At 41.6% G+C, this 27,715-nt stretch overlaps 1 protein-coding gene across 6 annotated transcripts in view; it reads right to left on the bottom strand.

Annotated features, from left to right (window-relative positions):
• The window catches only part of PDE7A (phosphodiesterase 7A), a 115,697-nt gene that overhangs the window by 32,480 nt on the left and 55,502 nt on the right, over positions 1–27,715 (bottom strand). For 5 of the 6 annotated variants that reach the window (XM_040994895.1, XM_040994903.1, XM_040994887.1 and 2 more), the window contains exons 2-3: positions 25,433–25,493; positions 22,640–22,723 (exon numbers count right to left, since the gene is read on the bottom strand). In XM_040994895.1, coding sequence (XP_040850829.1) covers positions 22,640–22,723; positions 25,433–25,493 — 145 coding nt within the window. Of the gene's footprint in view, positions 1–22,639; positions 22,724–25,161; positions 25,293–25,432; positions 25,494–27,715 lie in introns of those variants that run through there. The other variant, XM_040994911.1, reaches the window with a different exon arrangement.

The following is a 27,715-nucleotide window of genomic DNA, read 5'->3' as shown; positions in this document are numbered from 1 at the left end:
AGGAGAGACAGAGAGGAAGATCTTCCGTCCGATGAATCACTCCCCAAGTGAGCGCAACGGGTCGATGCTATGTCGATCCGAAGCCAGGAGCCTCTTCCGGGTCTCCCACGCAGGTGCAGGGTTCCAAAGCTTTGGGCCGTCCTCGACTGGTTTCCTGGGCCACAAGCAGGGAGCTGGAAGGATAGCAGGGCTGCTGGGATAGAACTGGCGCCCATATGGGATCCCGGGGTGCAAGGCGAGGACCTTAACCACTGCGCCATCGCGCCGGGCCCCGCTAGCTTCTCTCTTAAAAAAAATTACCAAGACTGGTGCAGTGGCTCAGCTGGCTAATCATCCACCTATAAGCGCCAATAAGCACCATCATCTCATATGGGGGCTAGTTCCTGTCCCAGCTGTTCTACTTCCAATTCAGGAAGATTCTTGCTCCTGGCTTCAGACTGGTTCAGCTCCAGCCTTGATGCCATTTGGGGAGTGAGCCAGTGGATGGAAGATGTCTCTTCATTCCCTCTCTCTCTGTAAACTCCATCTTTCAAATAGAAATAAACAAATCTCTTTAAAAAAAAAAACCACCAAAGCAATCATTACTGAATAGTTTGACCTTTCTGAAGCAATGCTGCACCAAGTTCTCAATGGGGATGCTGGGCGGAGAGCCTTCTGAGCTTCACGACTCAGATGGCCTCCCCTCTGCTCAAGGCAGAATCTGGGTAGAAACAGGCTCTTGCTGTGTCTCTAACCCCAGCTGGGCCCAGGGGGACGGAACCTAACTCAGCCCAGGCCCAGGAAGCAAAATATTTAGCTGTGTACTTCAGGGTTAAGCTACACATCATCCCATTCCCCCTGCACCCTGTTTGTTTTTTTCTCCTTTTAATTTACAACTTCTTTGTGTTTTCACTTCCATTCTTCAAAATGTTTCACGTGCACGAGGGAACAAGGTGTGTTTTGCATGTGTTTGCGAGATCTCATTGGATCAGACTCTCCAAGTTCTCTCCGCTTTCATCTGCTGTTTGTTCTGCTCTTGATAATGAAGCACTGGGGCAGGTGTCTGGCTGGCACAGTGGGCAAGACACCACGGGACATCTGTGTCCCTGTCAGTGCCTGTGCTCGCTGCACACCCTAGGGAGCATCAGCGATGGCTCAGGTAGCTGGTACCTGGGAGACCTGGGTTCATTTCTGGACTCAGAACAGCCATGGTTGCTATGGGTATCTAAGGGGTGAACCAGTGGAGACCTCTCCCTTCTCCCTGCTTTCCAAATGATATTATGTACATCTTCCTCTCTTCAATAAATGCTTCATGTAATTTTTAGTATTTTCTTGTTGCACTGGTACTTTTATCAATGCACAATGTCCCTTACCTCTCATAACAATAATTATTTAAAGTACATATTGTCTGATAATATATAGCCAAATCAGATCCTAGTTTTTAATTTGAAAATTACAAACAGCAAGAGACCAAGCGGAGGTGGGGGTGGGGAAAGGAGAGCAACTTTCTATTCTCTCATTCATTCTCTGAACGCTCACTGCAGGTAGGGCCACAGCCAGGAGCCAATCCAGGTTTCCCAAGAGGGTTGTCACAACCTAGTTATTTAACCCACCATGGCTGCCTCTCATGCGGGGAAGCTGGTGTCAGCAGCCACAGGTGGGAGTCAAATCCAGGAACTCTAATGTGGTACACGAAACTCTAGGCTCAACTGTTAGGGTAATGCCTATTTCCTGCTAGATCTCTTTGAGCTACTGTTTGCATGACATATCCTTTCGAATTCTCTTACTTTCAATCTCTTGGTGTGGTTATAGTTGAAATGAGTGTCTTCTACACAGACTATAAATGCACTGTGTCTTAGCCCATTCTGTGATGCTGTAACAGAGCACATAAGGCTAGGTAACTGGTAGACATTTGTTTCTTATGGTTTTGAGGCTGAGAAGACCAAGATTGAAGGGATTATCTCTGGTGAAGCCCTATTTGCCATGTCATTTTTATTGGAAAGTCAGATATATAGAGAGAAGGAGATACAGAGAGAAATAATCATCCACTGACTCACACCCCAAGCAAGCACAATGGCTGGAGCTGAGCTAATCCAAAGCCAGGAGCCAGTAGCTTCTTCTGGGTTTCCCAGTAGAAGTGCAAGTGCAAGGTCCCAAGGCTTTGGGCCGTCCTGGACTGCTTTCCCAGGCTGCAAGCAGGGAGCTGGAGCGGGAGTGGAACAGCCAGGATTAAAACTGGTGCCCATATCGGATCCTGGCTCATGCAAGGCAAGGACTTTGTAAGCCTTATGATGTAAGCCAGGAGAGTGAAGGAGGCATGTGGAGTAAGTAAAGGGAGCTGAATTCATACTTCCATTAGGAACCCACTTGAAGATGACCCAGTACGGCATCACTCCATCCAAAGGGGTGTAGGACACAAACTACTTCTCTCTTACTACTTTCCAAAATGTCTTGGTTTTGGATTTGAATAAATGGACTAAAATATGTCTCAAAGTGGATTTCCCCAAGTTTGTCCTGACTGATCTTGCTTTCATACTCATGTCTTCATTAGATTTGGGAGGTTTATGTCTTCATATATATATTTTTTTGCCCCCAGAATGAATCCTTTGAATTGTTCCATCTGCATGTTTGAAGCTTCTTTCTTTTTCTTCTGTCTGCTCAGATCTGTGGTTGACCCCAATACTGATTTTTTGTTTCAATTATCGCATTGCTCAATTTCGCAGTGCTGCCCCTTTTATAATTTGTACCTCTATTGAGATTCTTGTTTTATTCACTCATTATTTCCTGACTTCTTTTACTTCACTGCCCACATTTTCTTTCTTTTAATGCAGCCAAGGTATCATCTTTGGTCATCCAGCGTGTGTGCTTCCTCAAAGATGACTTCTTCCCATCTTCCACCTACAAGTCATGTGCTTTTCTGTTTCTTATCTTTTTCACTATTATAATGTCTCCTTTTATTTTCCTTATAAACAATTCTATAATAAGCATTCTTCTAATGTAAGTTTTGTACACACACAGACTCCTTTGGAAGAAATCCTGAGAAGAACAAGTAATAAGACCATGTTTTAATGGAGTCTAACGAAATGTCAAACTGGAGAATAAGTTTTGTGAAAGAAAATTAGAGAAGTTTCCAGAACTGTCCTAGGAGAGTTTCCAAAATATGATCTAAGAAAAGGGATCAGGAGCTATAAATCACGCAGAAGGCTGGTGAAGGTAGCTAAGATTGCTGGGCAGCTCTGGTTGCTTCCTGTGTCCTCTCGGCTTCCAGCCGCCGCATGCTCCCACCGCCTGGCTGTGGTCAGAAGGGAGAGTAACGGCCAGCGGCAACAAGGAAGGATGAAGAGGAAAGGCAGGACCTGTACAGAGAATGTCCCAGGCAGAGGCTGAGCAGAGAGAGGGGCTGTCAGTGCCATTTGGGAATTTGCAAAAGAGGAGAGTGTGACTATGAGAATCTAAGCAGTCATTTCATTCCGTCACTAAACAGCTCACCCTGTATCACACAGAAGTTGACTCCACCACTGTTATTCTCATGGGTTCATTCTGTAACATGAGACAACTCACTTATTTCACAGCACTGCACACGATAGATTAAACTTGCCTTATTAAAGCCCTGCTTCCATGCACCTTGGACTATTTATTTTCGGTCCCAGTCCTCTTCTAGTTTACATGGTTACCTACATTCCAATCCAGCTTAGAGAGCCAACAGGGCTCAGGGAATTAATCAAGTTACTATTAAAGAGCAGTTGGCTTCGCTGGTTCTCTTCTAAAATATCACATTACCTCACTCTGTGACCTGGACAGACTGATCAGCCTGCACCAGAACTACATGAGCGCTGCTGCTGACGACCACGGGCAGGCCTTCCAGTCATCACCTTTAGCTCTAAGTCAGAAAACAAAATGTGGGACAGCAGACGTTTGCCTCCTCCAACGGAGAACACAGGACAGACCCACGCGCGAGAAAGCCAACACATCCCGAGGAGCAGTCCAACCTCTCTTACAGACTCTCGCCACACATCCAAATCACAGGACAACACGGGTCACAAAAGAAGTCTGTAGCAGAAAAACTCAGGCTCAGCTCTGACCACTATTTCTTTAACAGTCCACAAGAGGGAGCTCTGCAGCCACTGTATGGCATGAGTACCCTTCAAGCGGTAAAATGCAGATTTGTTTTGGGAGATTATTTTTTAATAAGACATACTTAAAAAGATCTATTAATTTTTATTGGGAAGTCAGATTTACAGAGAGAAGGAGGTAGAGAAAGATATTCCATCCACTGGTTCACTTCCTCATTGGCCGCAACGACCCAAGCTAAGCTGCTCTGAAGCCAAGAACCAGGAATTTCTTCCGTGTCTCCCACGCTGCTGCAGGGTGAGACCCATCCTCGACTGCTTTCCCAGAAACAAGCAGGTTGCTGGAAGGCAGTGAAGCAGCTGGGATACAAACCGGTGCCCATATGGGAGGACTTGAGCCACTAGGCTACTGCTCCAGGCCCTAAACTGATACATGTTAAAAACATTCAGTTCCAAAAAAAAAAAAATTAATAAACAGAACATTCAGTTCTGTAAGGTGAAAAGTCTAGTGAAAGCTCATATTGCATTGTGATAGAATAAAAAACCTGAAAACAATTTTTTATTTTTAAAAAATATTAACAGCTTCTAAAATTTTAATTTATTTACAAGGGGCCCAGGTCAGCACAGCAGCTGGGAACTCGATCCAGGTCTTTAGTGGGTGGCAGGACAGATGCCAGTGTTGCTTGGCACTTAGCCCGAGCATTCCAACATGGGACATGGACATCCAAGCACCAGGCTAACCTTCCCCCAACACTCTATGCTCTATCCTTCTCTCTCGGTCCCTTGGTTTGCTGCAAACAGATCAGGAAGAAAATCCAAAAAAACGTTGTTGAAAAACCACCCTCATCAGCCCTCATTAGCCAAGTTTTCTTAGCAGAATGTTCACACGTGGTGTGTGTGAGAAGCGGTGTGGATATGGAGTGCCAGAACAGCCAAGGACCTGGGACTTAGACACATCTGAGTTTCAATTCTGGCGCTGTCACGTTGGTTACCTCTGTTGCTTTCAGTAAGTTGTTCTAGAACTCTGGTCCTCAGCCTCTGCACCTGAACAACAGGTCTCACAGGACTGCTTAGAGATTAGTACGTGCCACACGTAGTTGTGCATTTTTGGCAAAGAATAAAATTAGCATAAAATCAAATTCAGACATTGTATGACTACAAATATCATTAAACATGAGTTCTAGTATTCATTTTAATGAAACCATACTTATTCTTTCCTGTCTATAAAACTTCACCCAAGACTGCCACACACTCCAGTATCGCAGAAAATGCACACACGTCAAAGCCTGCAAAGTACGCAAACATCCCCTCACCCTGAGGATGCAGTTCCCATTTCACTACAAATCAAATCAATGAGCTACTTATAATCTAAAATTGCATTACATCAGTAAGGAAGTAAAATGCAACCAATGTTTTCCTCCTAAAGCAATTCTTAGAATCTTACTTTGCAGAATCTGATGTTTATTTTGATAAGATTTCACAGAGATAGGAAATGTGAAACCCTGTAAAAAAACATTACTCTTACAGTTAGAGCATAGGTTTACTTATTTACTTTTTTCACTCTTCAGAGCTGGGCTACAGGGAATGCTGGGTTCCTCTTATGCTTAAGCTCCTTATTTATTAGATTCTTAATCCTTTTATTAAGGGAAGTAAAAAAGAAGGGAAAGAAAACGTACAGGGCCTTCATGCAGCACTTCTTCAAAATATACACACATAACAAGCCTTAAATTGCATTTCCAATTACGCCAAGTCTCCAAAGCACAAGTAGAATTAAACTGTATTAAGATAAGGGTTCAGTTTGTGTCAGTGCCCTAATTTATGCTGGGAAGTTTGAAAAGATAGATGGAACACTGTTCTTTGAACTTGGGGACAAAAGAGAAACCAAAGTCAGCAGTTCTCAAATGTCGCCATGTCAGAACTGTCAGGAAAACCAGATTTTTAAAAAACACAGAAACCAGAAGCTGCATACAACCCCTAATGCAATTCAAGACAGCAGCAACCAACTTCCACAAGCAAGGGTCTGTGACAGAATGGAAAGTGAGCACAGGTCACAGAACAGACAGAAGGGACATCTGGACAAGGCATTTGTGTTTCCTGCGACAGCTCCATGAATAACTATGGACTTTTTCCCTTTTTGCAACAACTATACATGATCTTAAACAAACAAATGATTAGAACTCCAGACAAAGAATGACTCTAGTCTCTAATGCTACAGCTTTAACTATCTGCTGTCACACTGGGGTTTGAACGAGAAACTCAGTTGCTAATAATGGACACCCACTTTAGTAGACCAAACAAATAATGGCTGAAAATACATATGCTAGTGAATAGCAAAAGTACCAGCCAGGAAGTATGGTATGAAAGTTAAGAGAAGGGATGTAACAGGTAAGACATGCCTTGGGATGCTGGCAACCCTCATCATGAGCACCTGAGTTCTGTCACCCATGTAGGAGCCCTGGATCAAGTTCTCAGCTCCTGGCTTTGCCTGGGCTCAGCCCTAGCTGTGGTAAACATTTGGGGAGTAAACTAACAACTAGAATCTTTTTGTCTTTCTCTCTCTGCCTTTCAAATAAGTTGAATAAAAAAAAAAAAAAAGCAGAGAGAGAGAGAGAGATTGTTACGCCCCCCCACCCTTCCAGAAAAGAGAATGCATGGTTGGAGGAAATGCCAAACAGCTTTTATGGCTTGTCAGGAGCAGGGAACCTTTATTCTGCCAAGTGCCACTTGGATATTTATAATATCATTTGCAGGGCATACAAAATTATCAATCTAAAAATTAGCCTGCTCTAAATTTAGTGAATTTTAAGTCCCTCCAGATCAAATGACTTTGCAGGCCATATGCTTTGGAGGCCTACAAGCCAGACACTGCCCTCCCTGGTTAGGTGAAGGAGAATTATGCACCCAAAGCTTCCAAAGACTCTACCTTTGTATAGTAGCTGCTATATATTACAGCCGGAGACCATGGAAGATGATAATTGATGTTCTGTGAGCCTTTAAGCTGAAAACACACAGAAACAGATGTCTACATCCTATCACTAAGTAGGACACAAGTGCTCCGAGCCCAACACAGTCATGTGGGGAGGACGGGAGGCAACCCAAACTTAAATGCACATGAAGAACCAAGGGAAAATTTTGGAGAGGACTTTGCATGTTTTCATTAAGATATTGTAACAAAGACAACATGAGATGCTCGGCTCAAGAGAAAGGACAGTTAAGTGCTCATACGGACGACACACTGAGAACTACAAACAGGTCCCTATAAAATCGACCTGGGGAAGATAAAACACTGGAATCAATTTGGTGCAATAAAGCTACTTGCAATCTCCGCATAGGTCAGACACTTCCAGAAACTAGGAATGAAAAGGTGAATAAAACTAAAACCTCAAGGTTAAAAGCTTTTAGGCCACAAATGTAAACATCCTGAAAGGTTCCCCTATTGCGTTCATTGCGAGTGGAGCAAGTGCTAAAATGAATTGAGCTCAAGCTAATAGACAGAATACATTTGAACAGAATGAACTGGAACACTGCTGTAGTGCCATAAGTAAAAGAAAACAGAAGAAAAGCGTGCCTGCGTTTGTGAGGACATGAAAAAAAAAAAGCGAAGATGCTTATTCCTCGTATTACATCTCGTCGGATATTGGCAGGCAGAGCAGGCCCTCCAGTCGGGGTGACGTCAACGAGCTCTGCTGAATTCCACGCAGGGAACTGTCAAGCTGACAACTTCCATTACCATTTAATCACTGTGCCAGAGTCCTTCAAAAGAACACGTCAGACCTTCTAAGTGGGAATGTGAAATGGGATTATAGTAATTCTTTCATGTTTAAAGGTATTAATGGTTGTCATTATAAGCTGAAAGTAACATATTACTAAAGGACCTAAACTTATGGCAAATAAGAGATAAATTTTTAATAACAAGAAAATCAATATGGAATTCATTTCATCATGTCCAATGAATTATTCAAAGCAATCTGTTTCAAAAGACTAAGTATATGGTCGACTGAACAGACCAAAATCTCTGGAGGGATATTTGGGACTGTTACTGCAGCCTACTGAACGTCAGCTACTTATTAGAAGGAGGGAATGGCATGAGCAAACCTCCAAGTGGCATTTAGAACTGTCAGAGAACAGAAACTTGAAGCCCGGAAAGGGGAAACCAGCACAGTAGGGAATGATGGTCAGGAGCAAACAGCCCAAGTTAGAGGGAGGCAGGCTCTAGGCTGCTTCTCATTATAAACCACTCTACTACTGGCCAGCAATGATGCCACACTCTGGCTCTCCCTCTGAGTTCCCAGGCTCCTCAAAACTTGCCTTCTCCTCTCCCTTTGTTTTCTCAATTTGTTGAGTCTACATTATTGCTGATTGCTACTGGGTGCCTCAAACTTGCAACATGATTTTCCCATACATGATCAGGAGACTAAATCAGTTAAAATAAGTTGAATTAAGATGATTAAAAATGAGTTTATTGGGATGTGTATTTGATGCAATGGTTAAGATGTTGCTTGGGATGCCTGCATCCCACATCCAAGTGACTGTTTCAAGTCCTGACTCCACTTCTGATCCAATTTCCTGCTAACATGTACCCTGGGAGGCAGAGATACAAGCACTTTGGTCTCTGAAGCCCACGTGGGAGATCAAGTTAAGTTTTGGAATCTAGCACGTTTCAGTGTGGCCCAATCTTGCCTGCTGTGCAAGACTGAACTGTCTGGAGACTGAACTAGCATATGGAAAATATCTCTGTCTTCCAAATATAATGGAAATACATATCATTTTTACTTTTTTTTTCTTAAGCAGTAAGTTTCCTTAATGCAAGCAGATGAGAAATCTGCACCCTAGTGGGGATGACGTCCAGGCATAGGACATTTCTAAAAAATGAAATGAGCATCAGAGAACCTTATCTATGGGTCTCATGCAAGTAATAACACCAATATTTTCAGCTTAAATATTTATCTGAGACTAATCAGTCTATAATAATATGGATCACTAAATAAAACCACCATTTGTTTGAAAAAGAATATAAAATCGTGAACAGCCAGATGCTGCATTTCTCGCCAGTCCTGCAGCCCTCCCAGGTTACAGGAGTCTATACAGAGCTGGGGACAAAGGGCAAAGACGTGAAATGTGGAACACTGAGCTTAGCTTTCTGTGACAAACCAAACGGCAACAACTGGAACAGAACAATACAAACACTTACGGACTTGTTGTGACACTTCTCAACTACATGACCAGACTGTTTCCCTTTCAATAAGCAGTCATAGTCCTTCCAACAGAATGAATAAACATTTTTGTCTAATGTCAGGATATCATAATTTTTACAGTACCTTTAATGAGGTAAGATACTCCAATGTTAAAAAAAATCATTCGCTGGGCCCGGTGCCGTGGCTTAGCGGCTAAAGTCCTCGCCTTGAACGTGCCAGGATCCCATATAGGCACCGGTTCTAGTCCAGGCAGCTCCACTTCCCATCCAGCTCCCTGCTTGTGGCCTGGGAAAGCAGTCAAGGACGGCCCAAAGCCTTGGGACCCTGCACCTGCGCGGGGGGAAGTTCCTGGTTCCCGGCTTCGGATTGGCATAGCACCGGCTGTGTGGTCACTTGGGGAGTGAGTCGCTGGATGGAAGATCTTTCTCTCTGTCTCTCCTCCTCTGTGTGTGACTTTGTAATAAAAATAAATAAGTCTTTATAATATATTGGAATTATTCAGATTGTTTGAGGTTTCACATGATGTCCCCCCCCTAAAAAAAATCATTCGCTTATTTTATTCATTTTACTTGAAAGAGTTACAGAGAAAGAGGGAGAGACAGAGATCTTCCTCAGCTGGTTCACTCTCCAAATGGTCCTAATGGCCAGAGTTGGGTAGATCTAAAGGAAGGAACCAGGAGCTTCTTCCAGGTCTCCCATGTGGGTACAAAGACCTGAAACCTGGGGCCTTCCTCTGCTTCCTGCCAGGCCAGTAGCAGTGACTTGGATTGGAAGTGGAGCAGCGAGAACTTGAGCTCCGGGTCCGTTTGGGATGTTAGCACCATGGGTGGAGGATTGGCCCAATGAGCCACAATGCTGGTGCCAATCTTCCAAATTAACACTGGTCACTTAGATAATTCTTACTAATACATACAGTCCACTTAAGTAAAGAAAGAAAAAAAAAAAGGAAACTCCCTGGAGAAGAATAATTATTTTGATATAGTAATCCAAGAAATTCTTTTGATCATCGTAAAACAATGTCAACAAGGACTCCCTTCTGTGAAAAAATACTTCCTTAACTGCATAAACTATGCAAACATGTGTAAGTATTATATTTTGATCTATAATATGTAGCTATTAGTAAGAATACAGAGAGAATCAAGATGGCGGCAAAGAGTGCAGACATGTTTGAGATGACGGAAAATTATTAGGGTAAAGAACAGAGAGATTACAGAAAAAGTTAGGGGCCAGGAAGTCAACAGGGAGCACCTGGAGAACCCCTGGACACAGGGAAGAGACGATGACGGCAGAGTGGTGTTACAGGGAACAGAAAACCCAGCAGCCACACGTGAGCTGTGATTCGGACTCCAATGACAACCAGGAATCCAGAGGCGGCCACAGATCAGCCCTTGCAGCAGCCAGGTGGGAGCTTGGGTTCACCAGGGGAGCTCGGGAGGTGCAGACAGGCTGGGACTAGACAATCCTGCCGAATACTCTGCCCCAGCAACAAACGGAAAGGGAGCTGCGGACTCCGCAGGGCAGACGGCTGGTGGGTCAGAGCTAACGGCACAGGGATCAAACGCCAGGGTGGGCACGTTTCCAGATAGTTATACCCGGCTGATCTCATGGGGTGGACAGCGCCAGCTTCGCATCCAGCAGGATCTGGGTGGTCCCTGGAGGGAAAAGCCAACAGCCCCGGCTCTCCCGCAGTGTTCCATGGGTGCCATCTTGTGTGTTTACACGAGATCAGCGCTGCTGATAAACCTGTTATCTGGGACAGTTGACCTCTTCCTAATTCAGGACACTGATTGAACATAAAAACTGAGTTGTAGATCTGTAGGTAATACATCTTAGAAAACTGCACTAAGCAGGACAACACACCAAACAGGATCGCAATGTCAAAAGTTAAAAGAAGAGTCAGAGGCACAATGAATGTAACCGAAGGCTCTCTGGTAGAGGAACAAACGTCTCTAACACCCTCAGAGTTAACTGAGGAAGACACTGAAAAAATGGGGGACACAGAACTCAGAAAATATAAACTTTCTGACCAACAGCGAGAAGCATATTATACAAGCATTCAAAGAATTTAAAGAATCTGTTACACAGGCAATGAATCCAATGAAAGCTGACATTTCAGAAGTTAAGAACACAGTGGAGCAAATTAAATGTACAGTGGAGAGTCTAAAAAATAGAATGAATAAAGCAGAAGAAAGAATATCAGAATTAGAAGATATTTCCTGTCACCAGGGTAAAATAAACAAAAAGCTGGAAGCAGAGCCAGAGCTAGGCCAAGTTAAAAAAAAAAATATCCAGAATTAAAAGATACAATTAAAAGGCCCAACATAAGAATTATGGGAATTCCAGAATGCACAGAAAGAGCAACTGGGATTAAAGGTGTTTTCAATGAAATAATACATGAAAACTTCTAGAGAAAGAATTGGGAAACAACATCCAGGAGGGGCACAAGACTCCCAACATGACTGACAAAAAGCGACCTTCACCAAGGCACGTGATAATAAGGCTCTCCTCAGTTAAACACAAGGAAAAAATCCTTAAATGTGCATGTGAAAAAAATCAAGTGACTTATAGAGGAACCCCAATCAAACTCACAGCTGACCTCTAGAGGAAACACTACAGGAGGGAATGGAGTGACATATTCCAGACCACTCAACAACAACAACAACAAAAAGTGTATAGTAGAAAGTAGATATGCCAGTAAAAATAGTACTTGGGAGACCTGCCTCCCATTCTGGAATCCTTAGATTTGAACTGTGGCTCTACTCTGGGGTTTTATGGCTTCTTGCTACAATACGCCTTAATGAGACAACATAGGACCACTCAACTAGTTGAGTCTCGGTCACTCACTAGAAAGATCTGGGACGAGTTCCTAAAGAGAAACAAATGGCGGGTCTGGCAGCATGGCCTAGCGGTTAAAGTCTTCGCCTTGAACACACCAGGATCCCACACGGATGCTGGTTCTAATCCCGGCAGCTCCACTTCCCGTCAAGCTCCCTGCTTGTGGCCTGGGAAAGCAGTCAAGGACGGCCCAAGCCTTGGGGCCCTGCACCCACGTGGGAAACCTGGAGGAAGTTCCTGGCTCTTGTCTTCAGATTGGCGCAGCACTGGCCTTTGTAGTCACTTGGGGAGTGAATCAATGGAAGAAAGATCTTCCTCTCTGTCTCTCCTCCTCTATGTATATTGGACTTTCCAATAAAAATAAATAAATCTTAAAAAAAAGGGGGGGGAGGAAGACTATAAACAAGGGTCAAAGGATGCTTCAGAAAACTACAGGATACGAGGAAACTTTTTTTTTAGCATAAAGACACCACTAAAAGTATCAAAGACATACTCCTTACATGCAAAAAGAAAGCTAGTTTAGAATGAAAGCTTTTGTATGACCCATTTATCTCAGGAAAGACTTAACTTAGACATTATGGTAGATTTTGCTAATTAAAGCAGAGTCATTATCACGAAGCTACCAGACTAACCTTGAATTCCAAAGTACCTTAGTACTTTGGGGAAACATTCCTTGGCAAAGAGGGTTCAAGATCATCAATATCCTCCATTGTTTTTAACCACGAGTACAAATGAGTCTCAACATTTCTTTCCCAACTACAGAACTTGACAATATAAACCAATGATTTTTAAATAAGTGCATAAATTCATAACACCAGTTTAAAAACTTGGAAAGAAACAAAAAATAGTACAAAGAAAAAAACCTCTTTGTTCCTACTTGCCATTGTTAATATTTTTAATTCTTCTGAACACTGAGGGAAAGTTAGAAATATTCTGGTCCTTTGTGCAAAACTCTTCATTGAATACGTTATAATTTAATGCATTTTCCTGTTACAGGCAATATCAAAGTGAAATGTCTTTGTACACCCTTTAACACATATCTGATTAATCTCTTCATACATTTCTAGTGGTGAAATCAGAGACAAAAAAGTTGCTTAAAGTTCCCCATGCATATTGCCAAAGTGCTTTCCAGAATGTTCACAACAATTTGGACTGTCATCACCTGAACTTTAGCTAATTGTTTAACTTTCTAATTTGATAGGAATTTGTTTGCTTAACAGTAAGGTTGATCATTTCTGCTAGTTAATGTGCTTCGGTGTTCAACTTTCTTCTTTTGCCTCTTTACAGCTTTAAAAAAAGATTCTTTTTTTCTTAAGATTTATTTTTATTATTTTTTTATTGGAAAGGCAGATATACAAAGAGGAGAGACAGAGAGGAAGATCTTCCGTCCGATGAGTCACTCCCCAAGTGAACGCAACGGCCGATACTATGCCGATCCGAAGCCAGGAGCCTCTTCCAGGTCTCCCACGCGGGTGCAGGGTCCCAAAGCTTTGGGCCGTCCTCAACTGCTTTCCCGGGCCACAGGCAGGGAGCTGGAAGGGAAGCAGGGCTGCCGGGATATAACCGGTGCCCATATGGGATCCCGGGCGTGCAAGGCGAGGACTTTAACCACTTGCGCCACTGCGCCAGGCCCTAAAAAAAGATTCTTAAAGGTCAAAGTTACCTGAATGAAAAGACCTAAGGCAAATTGTACTGTGAGGATAAATTTATAGGCTGGGAGAAAACAACAATTACAACAAAAAACAATCAAAACCACAAAAACTCGAGGCAATCAACTGTGATATCTATATCCAGAGGCTACTGCTGAAGTCCTTGCTGGCTCTGGGGTCTGTAACTAACTGCTCCCCAGCTGGCCTGGGACTTTGCTGATAGTTACCTCACCAAAGAATGCGAGTTCATAATGCACACTCAAATGTTGCTTACAATACATTGTACATTTAAAAATATTAAAGGGCTCAATCTTGCAGTGCAGATGTCTAATTTCCAGGCAAATTTCTTACATTCTACATGAGAAAAAGCATAATCCAGAAAAAATTATCCTAGCATATCCTGCCACACACCAAAATCAGTGGTATTTCACAGATACAAAACACAGAAGAAATGCAAAATTATAAACAAATTTATATAAGTACTTTTTATATGTCTTTAACCTAATGATATGTATCTTTCCTCTATATTTCATGCTTTCCTACTCTTAAAACCAAACCTGGATACAGAGTAGAGGATGAGACAAGCACTGAATTCTTTAAAGCTCAGGTGATGGGAGAATTTCAGAACAATCTCAAACAAGAAGGGAGTAAGAGTTAAGTAGGTAAGCCTTACACAACTACTTCTGGATGCAAAATACACAGTATTTAACCACAGCCTGGAGTTAAGAAGTGAAAAAAAGGGAACTACGTTTTTACAATAGGGAAACTGATAATGAGTTTAAGGAAAAGAGGTGCACAGAAAAATGTGAGTTGACCAAGTAACGACAGAAAAACTCACTTTGGTAAGTTTCATGTAGCTATCTAAAATCTCACAATCAAGAGTATTTAGAAACTATTTTTATTTCAATCTGCATATAAATCTTTTGTGTCACTGTAAAAACAATCTTATTTTTAATTATATGCAAGAGAAGAGAAACCATATTATAGTCTTTTCAAAGCTTTAGTGTCTTGGGAGGTTCAAACAGAGCTGCAAAGTCCTCGAGTGTAAGCGAATGTGTATGTGACCTAATTCACAGGTGTCCTAATCAAAGGGCACGCTCCAGGCAAGGAGGACTACAGAACAACTGTTGACTCTGTGAAAATCAAGTCCTTATTCCTGCCAACAGCATGAGGGTGAACTAGACACTGACTAGAAACTTGGAGGTTCACGGCCAGAGAGCGACAGTCCTCTAGTCTGAAGCAGTTTAGAGTTCACAGCGTAAGTGTTCATACTTAGCGTGCAATTAGGGAAAAGCTTATAGGCCAAATTCTGCAGAGAACAAGTTCAGGCAAACCTGTACCACAATCACAGATGCTGAAGACAATGGCTTGAAGACGGCTAACAGGTTTAGTCATTCCAAAGCACGTGCTCACTCCTGATTAAATCACATGCCACAAAACACTCTAATGGGGGTGGGTGTTTGGCACAGTGGCAGAGATGCCACTTTGGATGCCTGTACCCCCTATCAGACTGCCTAGTTCAAGTTGTGACTGTGCTCCCAAGTCTTGCTTCATGCTAATGTGTAATCCGGAAGGCAGCAGGTTCCTGCCAGCATTGTGGAAGATTTCTGGGCTCCCAGACTCATCCTGGTCCAGCTCAAGCTGCTGCGGGCATCTGGTAGAGAGAGCCAGTGGAGTCTGTCGGTAGGTGTCTTAAATAATTTACAAATTTAACAAAATAAATACACTACATTTAAAGTGTCAAAGAATTCTGAGCTGTGTGGATATGCAGAATCTATCAATTTCAAAGAACAACTCATTTTTTTTCCCCTTCAGTAGCAAAATAAACTCCAAATCATATTCTCAGCTGAACTACAGGACCAATTCCACAGTGACAGTTAGTCTCCAGCTCCGAGGCTAAGCATGTGGCCCGGCTGTTAAAATGCCACTTGGAACACCCGCACCCACTGCCAGGCCTGTGTTCAGGCCCTGGTTGTGTTCCTGACTACAGCTTCCTGCTGATGCCCATCCCGGGAGCCAGTGGCCATGCTACTGGTACTTGGGTTTCGTCATCAGTACAGCAGACCTCACTGGAGTGCTCGGCTCCTGCCATCATCCTGCCCTGCCTGGACTTTGGCAGGCATTTAGACAATGAACTAGAAAATGGGAGATAACTGTCTCTTTCTCTGCTTTTCATATTAACCAATAAAGAACTTAAAATGCACATTTGTATATGTATGTATGTGTATATGTATTTTATCTGAAACAGAAAGTCAAGAGAGAAAAGGAGAGACAGAGGCAGAGGTCTTCCTTCCGTTAGTTCACTTTCCAAACGGCTGCAATGGCAAAGACTGTGCCAGGCCAAAGCCAGGAGCCAGGAACTTCCTCTAGGTTTCCCATGTGGGCACAGGACAAGCTAGGTGATCCTCTACTGCTTTCTCAGGAGCACTAGGCGTGTTTGCATTAGAAGTGGAAAAGCCAGGAATCAAATTCGAGCCTATATGGGATGCTGGCACTGCAGGTGGCAGCTTTACTCATTAAACCACAGTTCTGGCTGCTCCCCTATATATATGAGTTATCAACAAGTAATATACCCACTTGAATCAAATTTAAGAGGTCTGCAAAAGAATGTTTTTTTCTATTTCTGTGTCATCAAGCCATCCACTTTCCTTCTGCATGCAACATCATCAATTTCTACTGTATTGTTACAGAAAAAAATTACGTATTCAATCACTATTGCTTCCTTCATGAAGGCTGAAGTATGATTCTTTCATACTTTTGGAATTCATTTATTTAACATTTAATCATTATTAGCTGGCATTTACAGTGACACTATTCCATTTGCCTGTAAAAACGTCAGATTTGCTTCATAAAATTACTTTGAATAATTTCTCTTTTAGATACAAAAGAGGTTTAAAAACTTTGAAACTATGCATCTTTGGAAGATTTTGAAGAGGGACCAGCATCATAGCACAGGAGATAAAGTCTCATCCCATTTGGGCTCATTTCCTGCTCCAGCAGCTCCACTTCTAATCCAGCTCTGTGCTAATGAACTGGGGAAAGCATGGGAAGATGGCCCAAGTCCTTGGATCCCTGCCACCCATATCAGAGACATGGATGAGGGCCCTGGCTCCTGATGTCAGCATGGCTCAGAACTGGCTACTTTAATGACCTGAGGTATAAACCAGCAAACAGAAGATCTTTCTCTGTAACTTCTTCAATGATACAAAATATACTCTAAAAAAAGAAAAGAAAAAAAAAATAAAACCCTAAAAAATTTGCTTATGAAATCTTTGCCCTTCAGGCTTTAAGAGAAGTAAGCCACATGTAACTTTATCTAACATGCTGTTTCTCACTGGAGATCACTGATTATTGATTGTCCCAAAGAACTTCAGTTGATATGGATTTTGGCTACTCATGTTCAGAACATCACAACAGAAACTTATAAAAAAATTACTTATTTGGGCCCAGCACGGTGACCTAGTGGCTGAAGTCCTCGCCTTCAATGAGCCGGGATCCCATATGGGTGCCGGTTCTAATCCCGGCAGCTCCACTTCTCATCGAGCTCCCTGCTTGTGGCCTGGGAAAGAAGTCAAGGATGACCCAAGGCCTTGGGACCCTGCACGTGTGTGGGATACCCGGAAGCGGTTCCTGGATCCTGGCTCCAGACCGGCATAGCATCAGCTGTTGCGGTCACTTGGGGAGTGAATCATCGGACAGAGGATCTTCCTCTCTGTCTCTCCTCCTCTCTGTATATCTGACTTTCCAATAAATAAATAAATATTAAAAAATTTTTTCTTATTTAAATATTTAGAAAATTTTATATTAAAAATGAATACATGCTATTAAATATTAATTACTTAAATGGAATTGAATACATAAATTACTTGACATAATTTAAGAATCTCACATTAGCATAAACAGCATTTGATTAAAAATTATATTTTCTGAGCCCAGTGCAATGGCCTAGTGGTTAAAGTCCTTGCCTTGCACACACCAGCATCCCATATGGGCACGAGTTCATGTCCTGGTGGCCTCACTTGCCATCCAGCTCCCTGCTTGCGGCCTAGAAAAGCAGTTGAGGACAGCCCAAAGCCTTGGAACCCTGTACCCACATGGGAGACTAGAAAAGGCTCTGGGCGGGCCCGGCGGCATGGCCTGGTGGCTGAAGTCCTCGCATTGAACGCCCCAGGATCCCATATGGGCGCCAGTTCTAATCCCGGCAGCTCCACTTCCCATCCAGCTCCCTGCTTGTGGCCTGGGTAAGCAGTTGAGGACGGTCCAAAGCCTTGGGACCCTGCACCTGTGTGGGATATCCAGAAGCGGTTCCTGGATCCTGGCTTCAGATCGGCATAGCACTGGCCGTTGCAGTCACTTGGGGAGTGAATCAATGGAAGAAAGATCTTCTTCTCTGTCTCTCCTCCTCTCTGTATATCTGACTTTCCAAAAAATAAATAAATCTTAAAAAAAAAAAAAAGAAGTAGAGGCTCTGGGCTCCTGGCTTCCGGTTGGCTCAGCTCTAGACACTGCAGCCACCTGGGGAGTGAATCACCAAACGAACAATCTCTCTCTCTCTCTCTCTCTCTCTCTGTGTATCTGCCTCTCTAATAAAAACCAAACCAAACCTGTACTTTTCAAAAACAAAACCAAAAAATTTAGTAAGAATTGCATCTCTCTTCAGTGGCTGCTATTTTTTATATCTGCTATTAATTTACATTCAAAGTGTTCAGATTTCAGATATGATGTATCCTCAAAAAGTTCCACTGCCCCCATGAGTGATAAGCAGGCAAATACTCAAACAACTTAGAATTACTACAAAAAAAATTTTAACCTAAAAGTCCATTCAAAGAGTGCTAGAAACTCTAGATCACACTTTTGGGCATTGCTAGATTAGTTTACCTATATTTTCTATATTCAGCTTTGATACACTACAATCTCCAAGAAATTTTTTTGGGAGTGGAATGTTGTACAGCAGAATAAACTATTACCTGTGATGCCAGTATCCCAAAAATGTACAGGTTTGAGTCCTGGGTGCTCTACTTCCAATTCAATTCCCCGTTAGTGTGTCTAGGAAAGTGGCATAAGCTGACCCCTATGATTGGGTCACATGGCAAACACAGGGAGCTCTCTGTGCTCCTTGCTTCAGCATGGCTCAAAATGCCGTGTTAAAGCTGTAGAGGGCTGTTAGACACACCTGGGTTGAAGGTTTTCTCTCCCTGGAACTCTACCATTCAAGTAAATAAATAAATATCTTCCTCTCAAAAAAGGATAACATTTCCTGGATTATAAAGGTTTTCAAATATTTTTAGAGCCACACAAAGTAGTCTTCTTTCAAAAAAAAAAGATTTAGCTTTAATTTGAATGGCATAGCAGCAGAGAGAAAAAGGGAGAAACAGAATTAACAATCCACTCTCTGATTTACTATCAAAGTCCCAAGGAACCAGAACTGGGCCAGGCAGAACCAAAGACCCAAGAGCTGCATCTGGATCTCCCTCAGTAGTGGCAGAGGCACAAGCACCTGCGCCACCCTCTGCCACCTCGCAAGATGCATTAATAAGAAGCTGTATCAGTACAGTGGTCAGGACTTGAATGGGCACTCCAATGTGGGATACAAGTTGCCTACAACCCAGTGAACCACAACATTTGCCCTGAATCTGTGGGACCTTCTTTTCCAGTTTTTCCATTCTGCATGCATCCATGTAATCCTTTTGTATCAGCTAACACTGCTGTAAACAAGCTCTTAGTTTACTTGGCACTTCTATTTTTATTTAACTTGTCTAGTTCACTGACTTTTTAAACAGTCTTTACTGTTTCCTTCATCTTTTCTTAGCCGACTTGCTTGCTCTTTCTAACTTCTTGAACTGGGCTGACTTTTCTTAGCTGGTCAGCTATTCTTAGCTGACTTATTTCATTCCTTCTTGTTTCTGAAAAAAATATATATATTTAAAAGGTTTTTTTTTATTTGAAAGTTACAGAGAGAAATACAGACACACAAGATAGAGGTATTCAATCTTCTGGGTCAATACCCAAGTGGCTGCCACAGCCAGGTGTGCACCGGTCTGAAGCCAGGAGCTTCATCTGGGTCTCCAAGGTGAGGAAAGGGACCAAGCACTTGGACCATTTTTCACTGCTTTTCTCAGATCACTGCCAAGGAACTGGATTGTAAATGGACCATCCAACACCACCCAGTGCTTCTATGGGATGCTGGTATCACAGGTAGTGATTTACCCTTTATATCACAATACAAGCTCCAAAATCAGTATTTTTAAGACCATGAATTTTTCTTCTTTAGATGAATTTCACAATTCTCCTATTTAGTCTGCTTTTAGCTTCCGTGTTCCTACTTGCCCTGTCAGTTCTTTATTTCTTTTCTTTGCAGCAAAGCTCTGTTCTAAAATGATTCTGTACTAGCTCCATCTACTTCCTATTTTCCTGTTCTCCATGAAGTCCTCTCTAACTCCAGGCTTCACCAACCACCACTACACATCTGCCAATCTCTGATATTCCATGTATGATATGAATAAGAGTACAGATTTATACTTCCTTTCCCTTTTCCCTCCTCCATGGGTACACACCTGGCTTACCATCATTTATGTTCTACCCACTGCATTTTTTTTTAAGATTATTTATTTTTATTGGTAAGTCAGATATTCAGAGAGGAGGAGAGACAGAGAGGAAGATCTTCTGCCCCAAGTGAGCACAACGGCTAATGCTATGCCAATCCGAAGCCAGGATCCAGGAACTACTTCCAAGTCTCCCACACGGGTGCAGAGTCCCAAGGCTTTGGGCCGTCCTCGACTGCTTACCCAGGCCACAAGCAGGTAGCTGGATGGGAAGCAGGGCTGCCTGGATTAGAACCAGCGCCCATAGGGGATCCTGGTGTGTTCAAGGCGAGGACTTCAGCCACTAGGCCACGCCCCCAGGCCCTGCATTCCCACATTTATCCCAAATTGAATAGCCATGTGGTGATTCTACACCACATAATGCACCATCCTCTGAACTAACATCACCCTGACTCAATCATCACAACTTAGAATGTGTTTTGATATCTAGTAGATGTAAATTGTACAACTGGGTTGTTGTTGTTTCTAATTGCGTTGTCTATTCATTTCTTTGCTTCTTGCAAAGTTTTGAATCAGCTTGATTTTAAAAAAAAGACAAAACAGACAAAACATCATGTTGTAGCTGTCATTGTGGTTCACTATGCAGATGTATTTCAGAAAAACTGGCATTTAATATAGTTAAACTCTCAAAACATGAGCAAAAGTATATGTTTCCATTTACTTCGGACTTTTTATGCTTTCTTTGTAATGTATTATTGGTTTCCCAGCAATCAAACACATTTTCACTGAGATTTATCCCTCCATATCCCTGTTGTTTTGTACAAGCCTAAATTATATTTTATCTTAATGTTGCCAATAACTGCTTTATAGAAATACAACTATATACTGATTTTTCAGCAAGTGTGCAAAATTCATTTATGATTAATCCCAGTAATTTTCAGGGTACTTAACTATGTCACACATAAATAAAACCACCTTATTTTTCAGCAATTGGTCTTACTGGTATTTAACATGTTCATTTGTTATATAGTGTATGGGTTTATCTGATGCAGTTAATTACATCAATTGCTTTTTATGGAAAAGTCCTACCTACAGACAAATTGGGTCAAAACCAATGTAATAAGTTGTTAATATGAATACTTTCTTACATATTATTTATTGAATGTGATAATATGCATTTAAGCTGTTCTATCTGTACTCTAGTGATGTGGTTGTAATTTTTCAGTGATCTCTTAGCCATTATCTCTTCAAAGATTAAAAAAAATTTGCTACATGCTCTTTCTCTTCCCCTTTTTCAACACATTTTACATAAGATGAAAAATGGAAGGTAAGGTAATTTTTTTTTTACCTCACTCCCTCTGATAAGCTGGGTCTGGGATCTAAACCCCTGTCTTCATGGTTAAGTTTATAGTCAGCAGCCTTAGGGAGGAGTAACACCCCTCTCCTGCCAACAGCTAGACGAGCAGATCACCCTGATGTGAAACTTGATTAAGACCTCGCAAACCTGGGACTTGTTCCTAAAGCGTAACGCCATGGGTTCCAGCCTAAATACTGAGGGTTTAGTAGCATCTATCCTCCAACCTTGCGGGGCTCTAGACACATGCTTTTGTTTCTCTAGTCATAGGTGTTTGTCAAAAGCTCTGCTCTGCTTTTCCCCCACCTTCCTGATGCTCCACATGGGCCGCCAAGAAAGGTGGCCAGGTCTGCTAAGCTCACTGCTGGACAGCATTCTGGTAAGTGCCAACATATGTTTTTTATATTTTGTCCAGTTTTTCACATTCTCTTAGTAGAATGTTAGTCCAAATTACTTTATCCAACATTATCGAAAGTGGAACTTCTCCAGACACAGATTTAATGTGTTTAATATTTAAGGAATTTAGACGTTGCGCTTATTTCCTCGTTTCCTGCCATTACGGGCCCAGACCCACACAGAACATTCGTAAACTATCAAACATGCTTAAAGATGATGTGCATTTCTAAGAAAGCCAAAAATGGAACACTTTGTGAAGCTATCAAAACACTTTCTAACATTTCTTTTAGGTAAAACATTTATTCTGGGATAGTAATAACAACACATTTGCAATAAACAACTCTAGACAATATATTTTAAAAGACAAAAATGTACCAAAGTAATTAAGTTAGAAAAAAGCTTTACTAGCTTCAATGTTAAATCCCTTTCTCTTCTAATTGTTCCTAATCACTTATTAACATTATCTAGACAAAAGGTGTTAACTGTGTTTCTCAAACATTACAAACATAATATAGCCTTTGTTCTTACATATCCTTTTTGCTTTGGAAAAACCACAGAGCTACAAAAACTTGAATTCTGGTGAAAATCAGAGAAAAACATCATGCTTGTCAACACTTACAGTGAAAAATACGAAAATCAATGTAGGGGTGAGAACCTCTTCTTTCTGATTCAAATCCTGCTCGACTCCTTACACGTACATCTCCTGGATGGAATGAAGAACACAATCCAAGTTTAGAAGGTTTTCATTTTGGAAGAAGTTCCTACATTTAATATAGGTCCATGTCATATCACCCTGCACATAATGGCTCCTTAATAACATACATGGAACAAGAAGTTAAGAGTGAACCCAATTCCAATGTTTCACAGATCTTCAGTATTGACTTGTAAGGTTGAACGGGGTGAATTTTCTTTTTCAATCTACCCCTACAACAATAATAATTACAGCCTCTTAAAGTTAACTTTCAGAAAGATAAGTCAAATATATGATATTCCAAGCTAACATCTTATTGTTTACATGGAGTTAAAAAAGAAGAAAAAGGCCACTGAAAAAACTTTTTTAGAGGAGACAGAAAATCCATAGCACAAAATTTTAAAAAATCATAGCAAGAAGTAAGCATTTATTCAAAATCTATTTTGTGCCTAGCATTGTGCTATGGACTAAAAGAAATAAGAAAAATAGAAGCCACATTACTTATTCTCAGATAGATGCAATCATATACAGATACAGAAAACTGAAATGTTAGCCTCTACACCGTTTAACCTAATCAATCTCTTTTCCATTGTCAGTGGGTATAATTAAGGTCTTTGGGTGGACTGTAAACTTTGGTATTTATATATCCTTTTTCTCTTTATAGCAACATAATCACATCACTCTTTTTGTCTTAACAGCATTACTAGACTTAATTCTCTAATCAACCCTCACTAACAGCAATCTTATCCAGACACGGAAACTGGACTTTGAGAATAACGTGTGCCATGCCACAAAAGTAGTACAAAGGGCGAGCCAGGAGTTAAATCTGAGCCCTGTGGGTCACAAAGACACACCTCCCCATACCACTTGTACAGATCCCAGTCTTCAACCTTTAGGTGTTCAGCCCTTATATCCCTGTGTTCACACAATTCTGCTTGCCTAGAAGGCTTTCTTAATTACTTGTTGTTTTTCTAAATAAGATCATCACTTCCTTAAAGGTTCATTTCATGCCATGACTCTGTTCCACAATGATGAATCACCTCTCTGAAGTGGTGTGATTCCTCTGCAGTATAATGTCTACCAGATAGCCACCACCCATAAGACACTGGAAAGACAGCAGTGAACAAGGTATTCAAAGCTCCTGTTCTCATGAAGCTTATCTCATTATAATATGAGACCAACAACACAGCAAATACATCATTGGATTCTATGGTAACACACACACACACTATGGTAACACACACACACACGAATTCAAAGGAAGACAGAAATAGAGAGGGAGGAACAGAAGTGGCACATTAGAGTAGTCAAGGGGTCCTTGCCAAAAAGGAGGCATCTACACAAGTGAGCAATTATCTGCTTGGCTCCCAGGAGGAAGAGGGTTCCCAGGATCAGGAAAAGCAGCATAAACACTTGAAGCCTGGAAGAGCAGTGCACTTGGCTTGTTCAAAGACAGGTGAAGAGGCCATGCAAACAGGAGTGAGAGAATGAGGGCACTGGTGAGAGGTAAGGTCAGATATCCAGGGGACTGCATCATGTTGGGCCTTCATGATCTACAGCACTGACCACTACTCTTACACAGAGAAACTCCAGGGAATTGTATACAGAGAAAATGACTTAACTTGTACTTGCAAAGGTTCACCCTGGCCATATAGACCAGAATAGAGAAAAGTGGCTGCAGGAAAATGGGTAAGGAAAAAGTGCAATAAAAGGAGCAGTAACAGTGAGTGGGTTGGATAACATCATCAAGGTGGTGAGATTCTGCATTCATTTTCAAAGTATCAGTCAACAGATTCTGTTGACGAATTGGACATGGAGTAAGAATGACTCCAACATTTCAAACCCGATGACTGGAAGAATGCAGTTAGTTACTGAGAATGCAAAAGATTACAAAATGAACAGACCTGGGGAACAAAAACCTTGCTTTTTTTTCAGACAGGTAGAGTTGAGAATATCTATAGTACACCTAGGTGGGGATGTTCCACAGATTTAAAGAAAATATGAATCTATTATTCTGTTTTAAGGATCACAGGGTCCTAAACATATTTATAGGGAGAGATGGCGACAGTAAAGAGGAAAACACTGAACATTCATGAGGGAAAAAATATGCACTAGAGTAGATTGGAAGTGAGGCAGGTAAGATATACACAGCAAATTAAATAGAAATAATGGAAGTAAGAGCAAAAATAGGACAAGGCAACACTTAGTTTAAAAGTCTGAAAACGAATCAGTGAAGGATCAGTGAAGGAGGCAAAGAAAAATAGGGTAACTCAGATCTATAACATGAGGGAAGGATTCTGAGCTGGAGGTGAAGAATCACAGGAGACCCTTGTAGAACTGAGTAATATAACAGAGATTTAAGTACCAAGACCAAAGATAATTCCATACAAGCCGACTAAGAATAAAATGTATCCAGTGACAAAGCTAGTTGAACAGGCAACTCCACACACCTATTTTCTGTGAAGAATGCTCAAGAAGCAATCTACAATTGCGGACAAATGACACTGTCCCCGTTAAAGCCAGAGTGTTCTCCATCAACTCTTTCATGCCTCTCTTTATTCATATTATATTCAGCACTGGCTTCCAGATTCTAAGCTTTAATATAAAATTTATTTCTGTTATGAACAATGATTAAAAAGCCTAATGTAAGTTATCTCAATCTCAAATAGCAATATATGAGAAACAATTAAATAATTCTGCTACAAAATGAATAAAGCTTACCTAGCATACGAATGTACAGCGCAGTCTGATCAGAACTGTCATAGGAAATAGCTCCACGTCTCTAGAAAAAAACACACACATTTTGATATGTAACAATTAAGTCTGATATTAAACTCAATTTAACAAACAAAAAATGGATTATTTTACTATTTACCAAGCACTACACAAGAGAAGTTGGAGATACAAAATGACATTAGACATGGTATCTGATCTTGAACTCTCTAATGAGGGGGGGAGATAAACATAACACAATATGGGCAGGAACTATTGTAGAAGTAGATATAGTATGAAGAGGTAGAAATTTCATCTGAGTAAGTCAGAGGTTTTGGTGGTGACGTTTCAGTTGACTCTGAGGTATTGATACAAGTTGCTAATGGAAGAGAGAGGGGAGCAGGGCCCCCCACTGGTTCTTCCCCTCTCCCCCATATATTTTGGTCCACAGTCTGCTCCTCACAAAGAAGTAGGAGGGAGGAGTTCAATTTCTCAAAATGCTTCAATGGCAGCTACCGCGGTTGGAATAAATTTCAAACTCTAAGTACTGATTTCCCAATGTCATCTATGATCTACCTACCCCTCTGTCCTGCTGTCTTACCACTGCTCTTACCACTCTGGCGTTCCTCTGCTGGGGTTCTATATAGCATTGTTCCCTGATTACGTCTCATGGTCCAAGTCAAAAGCTGTCCCTTTCATAGTGGGGACTACTGCATCTCCAGCCAACTGGAGCCCACAGCACCCTAAGTCAAGGGTCGGTGGGCTTCACTACAGTGATCTTTTGCATGCGTTCCCCAAAGGAAAGTTCCACGAGGGAGGGCAGAACCAAGTCTGCGTGCTTCATCAGTGCATCGCTGGCTTCTGAACAGGGCCTAGTACTTAGTAAACCCTAAATAAATATTTGATAAATAAGTGACTAAATGCATGCACTGCAAATAAATCATGAATAACAATTTACAAGCAAACTGATGAGTCAATTAATACTTAGAAGAACTGATATAAATGAAGACAGACTTAAAGATCTGGAAGAGAAAAGTGACCAGGTTTTGTACTAGAGTCTAAGCTTTGGGAAGCAAGGACTCCATTCACTGCAACATCCCAAGACCTCAAATCAGATCCCAACTGTACAACAGTGTACACTAAAATTTTTCTGTAAAATTATTTGAACCAAGAGGCAAAAGAAAAGCTTTCAAGTAGTACTAGATGTAACTAATACATGTAGTGTGCCACCACAAAGTGACAAAGAAAATAAAACTGTCCATGGAAAATCCAGAAGCAAATCTAAAAAAATAAACAATGATTTCTTTTTGCTAAAGAATGTGAAACAATGGTGGGGAGTGGGGCTGGTGTGGTGGCGTTCCATATGGGCACTGGCTCATGTCCCAGCTGTCCCACTTCCTATCCAGCTCCTTACTATGGCCTGGGAAAGCAGAGGAGGACAGCTCAAAACTTGGGACCCTTTAGCCACGTGAGAAGATCCAAGGATTCTTGTAGCTCCTGGCTTTGGATCAACTCTGACCATTGCAGTTGCTTGGGGAGTGAACCAACAGATGGAAGATTCTCCTCTCTGGTTTTCCTTCTGTTTCTCCTTCCCTATGTAAATGGGGGGGGAGGGGGGAAGAACATAGAAATATATGGGGGAAAAAATGAAATTCAATCGTGTCAGATTAAATGAATGCCTTTTGAAAAACTTTAAATGTATTTCTGTATTCTTCCTCCGAAGTAAGTTATATTTAGGATAGTAATTTAAATGCAAAATTTATTACAAGAAAACATGACTACATTTTTAAAAAGCTCTTGGATAGGAAGGCCTTTCTAATTATCCCATAAAAATCCAGAAGTCACATATCACTAATAAAAATGATCACTTAAAAGAGGGTTAGCGCCGAAGCTAACATCTGCATCCCTCACAGCAGACTGCCTGGAATTGAGTGCCAGCTCCGATTCGGATCTGGTTTCCTGCTGTTCCGCACTCTGGGATGCAACGGGGATTACTCAAGCAGTTGAGTTCTTGCCAGTCACACGGGAGACGGTAAGTGAGCTCCTTGCTCTTGGATTTGGCCAGGCCCAGCCACAGGTGTTGTGGGCTTTGGGGGAGCAAACAGAAGACTTTCTGCTTGTCTCTATGACTTTTAAACCAAGACAAATTACTTCAACAGATATGACAAACTGAAAACTTTATTAGATCTTAAAAAAAAAGTGCCGTAAGAATAAATTTTTAAAAAGATGACTACTATTATAGAAAAATTGTAGCATATAAACATACTATTTACAAGGAAGGAAAAAAACAAG

This window comes from Ochotona curzoniae, unplaced genomic scaffold (assembly GCF_017591425.1).
Source record: "Ochotona curzoniae isolate NIBS_2020 unplaced genomic scaffold, NIBS_Ocur_1.0 contig_1071, whole genome shotgun sequence".
Classification (NCBI taxonomy): domain Eukaryota; kingdom Metazoa; phylum Chordata; class Mammalia; order Lagomorpha; family Ochotonidae; genus Ochotona; species Ochotona curzoniae.
Note: the sequence above shows the minus strand (reverse complement) of the source record. Positions and strands in the feature narration are given on the sequence as shown.